Source organism: Carcharodon carcharias, chromosome 25, assembly GCF_017639515.1.
Source record: "Carcharodon carcharias isolate sCarCar2 chromosome 25, sCarCar2.pri, whole genome shotgun sequence".
NCBI lineage: Eukaryota > Metazoa > Chordata > Chondrichthyes > Lamniformes > Lamnidae > Carcharodon > Carcharodon carcharias.
Genome location: NC_054491.1, coordinates 10,228,064 through 10,234,063, shown reverse-complemented (window position 1 = coordinate 10,234,063; position 6,000 = coordinate 10,228,064). Strand labels below are relative to the sequence as shown.

General features: G+C 42.4%; 1 protein-coding gene across 6 annotated transcripts in view; it reads left to right on the top strand.

Moving 5' to 3' along the window:
* The first annotated feature begins 1,041 nt into the window (after positions 1-1,041).
* LOC121269550 overlaps positions 1,042-6,000 on the top strand; it is a 106,654-nt gene continuing 101,695 nt past the window's right edge. The window contains exons 1-2 of one of the 6 annotated variants that reach the window (XM_041174227.1): positions 1,042-1,061; positions 2,284-2,443. In XM_041174227.1, coding sequence (XP_041030161.1) covers positions 2,363-2,443 — 81 coding nt within the window. In that variant the 5' untranslated portion in view covers positions 1,042-1,061; positions 2,284-2,362. Of the gene's footprint in view, positions 1,071-1,486; positions 1,624-2,283; positions 2,444-6,000 lie in introns of those variants that run through there. The other 5 variants (XM_041174228.1, XM_041174226.1, XR_005941373.1 and 2 more) reach the window with 5 other exon arrangements.

The window sequence follows — 6,000 nt, the reverse complement described above, 5'->3', positions numbered from 1 at the left end:
TTGGAAGATGAGGTGCTGTTCCTCCAGTTTGCGTTAAGCTTCCCTGGAACATTGCAGCAGGCCAAGGACAGACATGTGGGCATGAAAGCAGGGTGATGTGTTGAAATGGCAAGCGACAGTGAGGTCTGAGTCATGCTTGCGGACAGACCAAAGGTGTTCTGCAAAGCAGTCACCCAGTTTGCGTTTGGTCTCTCCAATGTAGAGGAAACTGCATTGGGAGCAACAATGCAGTAGACTAAATTGAGGGACGTGCAAGTGAAATGCTGCTTCACTTGAAAGGAGTGTTTAGGCCCTTGGACAGTGAGGAGGGGGGAAGTAAAGGGGCAGGTGTTGCACCTTCTATTGTTGAATGGGAAGGTGCTATGGGAGGGGGTTGAAGTGTAGGGGTTGATGGAGGATTGGACCAGGGTGTCCGTGAGGGAACGATCCCTGTGGAATGCCGTAGGAGGGTTTAAGGGAAGATGTGTTTGGTGGTGGCATCATGCTGGAGTTGGCGGAAATGGCGGAGGATGATCCTTTGAATGCGGAGGCTGGTGGGCTGATAAGTGAGGACAACGGGGACCCTATCATGTTTCTGGGAGAGAGAGGAAGGTGTGAGGGCGGATGCGTGGGAGATGGGCCAGACACAGTCCAGGGCCCCGTCAACCACCGTGGGTGGAAAACCTCGGTTAAGGAAGAAGGAAGACATGTAAGGGGAACTGCTGTTGAAAGCGGCATCATCAGAACAGATGCGACGGAGGCGAAGAAACTGAGAGAACGGGATGGAGTCCTTACAGGAAGCGGGGTGTGAGGAGCTGTTGTTGAGGTAGCTGTGGGAGTCGGTGGGCTTGAAGAGTCATACGGACTCGAAACGTTAACTGTATTCCTCTCCGCAGATGCTGTCAGACCTGCTGAGTTTTTTTTTCCAGGTATTTTTTGTTTTTGTGTGCAGCTTTCCTCTGCCACCTGGAAGGGTGGGGGGGCACTCTCCTGGAACTACAACTCCCGGCGTGCTCTGAGGCGAGGCTCCGGCTGGTTCTCGCGAGATTTGCCGGTGCCGACCTCCATTTTGCTGCCTGCCGGTGAGTTAGGTGGGTTTGTCCTGCGGACGGGTCTCGGGGTTTGTATTGATATTGTTCGTGCGTTTAAAACAAAAAGGACCCGGGGCCGGTGGAAATTGTTACAGCGTCGCACCACTAGCTTTAAGTTACCAAATAAATGAAGGGCTTTCGATTATCAGGGAGAGTGGAGGGTGCAGGAATTCTCTCTCCCACGGTTGCCCGGGCATCAGTCCAGCCAAAGTTCAGTTGGAGAAGCCGAGAGGCTCTGACAGGCCGGACAGGCTCCATGGAGGTGGCACAGCTCGCATTGCTCAGGGAGGAAGGAGCAGGAGAACCCCTTCCAAATACCTGCAGCCGCGTCTGCTTTTCTTTTAAGAGAGACATGTTGGACGAAGTGCACAGCTCACTCTGGGACCCCGGTTCCCAGGTTGTAAGTTTGGTGCTGACCAAAATCAGAGCAGGTCCAGATATTCCGCCTTTTGGGTTCTTCTGACAAGCCGCCTCCTTTTTGCAAACGATGTTTTAAAATTCTGCCCTACTTTGTCTGGTGCTGATGTCACCATGGACAGACACAAAAATCATTGTAAGTGTGAACGTTTACTTTAGGAGGGGTGCTATATTTTTGCTTCGTGCTGTTACTTGGGCGTTTATTGTTTACATTCACTCTACAAATTACCAACCTGCATTCACACACACTCTGAACATCCTATTATTTATATTTTGTGGAGGGTTGGTGCTTTTTGTTTTCATGCTTTTTGGATGTTTACTGTTCGCATTTAATCTGCATATTATGTACATGCATTCACACACAGATCGTCCAATTATGTTTATTTTCTAGAGGGTTGATGTTTCATGCTTTTATCTGCATGTTAACCCCCAGTTCAGTTTGTACATACATCCACTTACACTATTGCAACACAAGTCAGTGTTGTAAAGGAGTTGAAAACAAAAAAAACTGCGGATGCTGGAAATCCAAAACAAAAACAGAATTACCTGGAAAAACTCAGCAGGTCTGGCAGCATCGGCGGGGAAGAAAAGAGTTGACGTTTCGAGTCCTCATGACCCTTCGACAGTTCTGTCGAAGGGTCATGAGGACACGAAACGTCAACTCTTCTTCTCCGCCGATGCTGCCAGACCTGCTGAGTTTTTCCAGGTAATTCTGTTTTTGTAAAGGAGTTGCTTGTGTAAACTTTAATGACGTGTAGCTGAAGTTGATTAACTTTTTTTTGTTTTGTTTGGACAGTAGGGAGTTGGTTGACAGAAGGTGCTTGAAAATATTATATATGCCTACTTTCTAATATTGCCATTCCTAGTTAGCAGTTATGGACTGTGCGATTTGGGACAGTGATGGCTGTGCTACGTCTGTTTCAAGTGACTTGCCAGATATAGTTTCCTCTGATGAGGTAAGTAATTATGAAAGAGTAGAATCCAATTATTTTTGTGATCAAAGTGCATTTTGACAAGCTGGAGAAATTTCTGTTTAGTCACAACTATTTAAATATAGCCCCTTTTTAAAAAAAACTTATTTATGTAGTAGTACAAAAGTAACAGTGCACAGTGACTAGTTTCCCATTGTGAAGATCATTGCAAAGTGTACAACAAATATGAGGATCTTCACCTTTTTCCAAACACAATCTGCAGACATAATTTGTTCATAAGAAACATGCACTCTGGTTCAGGGCTTGTAATGTTTATTTTTCATCTCATCCTTTCCTCTGGTCATCAAAAATGTTTTACACCAATTTTTAAAAAAAACTTTCCTTATGATCGATGCACAAGTGAAATTGTGATCTTTTAATGTCGACCAAATGCTGAATTCATTTGTGCTTTTTTGAGGGCGGTAGGCCTGATGGTGTTTGGAAAAAGACCAGATCAAGAAAATTGATTGGAGCTTACATATTTTAACAGTAAATTGTACAGGGGTGAATGAAGTCTCAACACTCTCATTTGGATTTATGGAAGCCCATACATTCTGAACCTGTTTCCTTGCTACTGTGGTACCATCATACAAGCTGCTTTCCAGTTCAGTACAGATTTTCAGTTTCCTGCTTTTACTGATATATATTAATGATCTAGATCTTGTTGTGCCAGGAACAATTTCAAAGTTTGCTGATGATTCGAAGCTTGGGAGTGTTGTAAACTGCGAGGAGGACAGTGTAGAACTTTAAAAGAACATAGACAAGTCGGTGAAGTGGGCAGGTAGGTGGCAGATGAAGTTCAGTGCAGAGAAGTGTGAGGTGATGCAATTCAGTAGGAAGAACATGGGCAGACAATATAAAATAAGGGTGAAATTTTGAAGGGGATGTAGGAGCAGAAAGATCTGGGTTTATATGTGCGTAGATCTTTGAAGGTGGCAGGACAGGTGGAGAGAGCAGTTGTTAAAGCATATAGCATCCTGGAATTTATCTATAGGGGCATAGAGTACAAGAGGCAGGAGGTTATGCTGAATTTATATAAGACACTCATTAAACCTCAAGCTGGAGTATTGTGTGCAGTCCTGGGCGCCACATTATAATAAGGATGTGAACACATTGGAGAGAGTGCAGAAGAGGTTTACAAGAATAATTCCAGGGATTAAAAACTTCAGCTATGAGGATAGATTGGAGAGGTTGGGACTGTTGTCCTTGGAGAAAAGAAGGCCAAGGGGAGATTTGATAGAGATGTTCAAAGTCATGAGGGGGCTGGACAGAGTAGATAGGCAGAAGCTGTTCCCGTTCGTAAAAGGGTCAAGAACGACAGGGCACAGATTTAAAGTGATTTGCAAAGGAAGCAAATGTGATATGAGAAAAAACTTTTTCATACAAGTGATTCGGGTCTGGAATGCACTGCCTGGAAGTGTGGTGGTAGTGGCAGGCTCAGTCGAGGCAGTCAAGAGGGCATTAGATGATTGTTTCTATTCAAATAATGTGCAGGGGTTTGGGGAAAAGGCAGGGCAATGGCACTCGGTCATAATGCTCATTTGGAAAGCCGGTGCAGACATGATGGGCTGAATAGCCTCCTTCTGTGCCATTAAAATTCTGATTCTGTGATGACTTTGAAAACTGTGAAAACGGAATAACTCAAGTCTTAAAAAAATCTGGTACTGTTTTTGAAGAATACATTGAAACTCATTGTGGAAGGAGTTAATCTGGTCACTAACAACATCATAAATGCATTCAAGAGCAAAGTTTATGTTGCCAATATACATGGGAAACAGAAGTTCTTTCTCTATTGGACAGGGCAGGGACTATCTGTTCTAAACCAATTGAGAGACTGTGTGACATTGACATAGGGTTGCTAAAAGTGGACGAGTGTACCAAGCCAAACCCAATTGCATGCAGATACACGTTGAATAAAATTAATAAAGTATAAGAATGGCAGTTTTTATTTTTAGCCTCCTGGATTCCAAAAGAACTAATACGACCTTGATGAATGTTTGCAGATTAAAGTATTTAAAGCTGGGCCAATATCACATTGCAAATGTTTCACCATATTAATCCTTACATGTAAATTATTCCCAGTATTTCAAAATTGATGGGCAGGGAGATGAGGCGTTTATTTTCTTCCTTTTTTTTTTAAAACAACTGCGTGTATGCATGAAATGGGAACAATTGTAAGTAAAAGGTTGTTTGTCCAAACATGAACACAGAAAGTAGGATTTTTTTATGCTTGCACACATGATGACTCTAGGTTGTGTTGATGGGAGCAGCAAAATGAACAGATTTAAGTGGGTGGACAAAATTGTGGTAGGTGGAATTCAGTGTTCGGGAGGGGGGGGAGAAATCAATTTTTCACCCAAGAAAGGCAAGTTGGAATTATTTTAATGGCAAAAGACTAAGAACTGTGTAGGAACAAGGATTTTGTTGTCCAATACATAGATCTTTTAAAAGCTATTGCACAGGTACAAAAAGTAATCAAAAAGGCTGATGGATTGTTGTCTTTATTTTAAGGGAACTAGAATACAAAGGGGAGGAAGCAATGCTTCAGTTCCACAGTGTTTTGGTTAGATCCTATCTATCTATCCTATCTGGAGTACTTGTTCAATTTTAGGCACTGTAGCTGAAGAAGGTTACATTGACCTTGATCTCTGCATATTCACCAGATGTATACCAAGGTTCGAAGGGTAGAATTATGAGGCAAATTACATAAACCTATCATAAGTTTCAAAGCTTGACGAGTAATTTAATTGTTTAAAATGCTAAAAGGATTCAGTAGTGTAGGTATAGAAGAGCAATTTTCTCTGATGGGGATACAATCTTATGTCACTCAGGAGTAAATCAGGAAGCACTTTTACACTAAAAGTACAGTAGAAATTTTCCCTGAAAAGACACTTGGTAAATTGAACTTTTCAAGATAGATTTTTATTAGGGCGGGATATCAAGGAAAAGATAGATTAATGCAGTTGTGCAGGTCAACCATGATCTAATTGACTGATGGAACATGCATGAGGAACCAACTGGTTTATTGAAATTCCTAAGTGCAAGCAGATCTCACTTGTGCATGCATAATTGGGCTTTTGCAAATGCATACGGCTCTTTTGAAAAAAAAAGTGTTGTAAAACTGTGACCACTGTCCAGTTTTCATGTTACTGAACAGAGAGTCACCAGAAACCAGATTATATTATTGTTTAGATATTTACTTGAAAGTAAAACTAATCTATGCATCACTAAAGTTTGCCATTGTGGAATGCAGTCCACCTTTCAATCAATGCAAAAGTGGTACATTTGAAAGTCGAAGTACAAATCTCATCATTCCTTTTGAGGCCTGCAGGAGCCTGGGGACTTTTCAGTTTCCAGCATCCATCAGTTCAAGTCTATTTTATGTCATCCTGAATCTTGGTGCCAGCAGATTACATTGCAACCAGAATAAAGATGTAAGATATAGCAGAAATAAGTTTCACTGCTTCTGAACCCTGCTCCCCCATTCAGTAAGATCATGATTGATCATCTGTCTCGATTCCACTTTCCTCCCAACCCCCCGT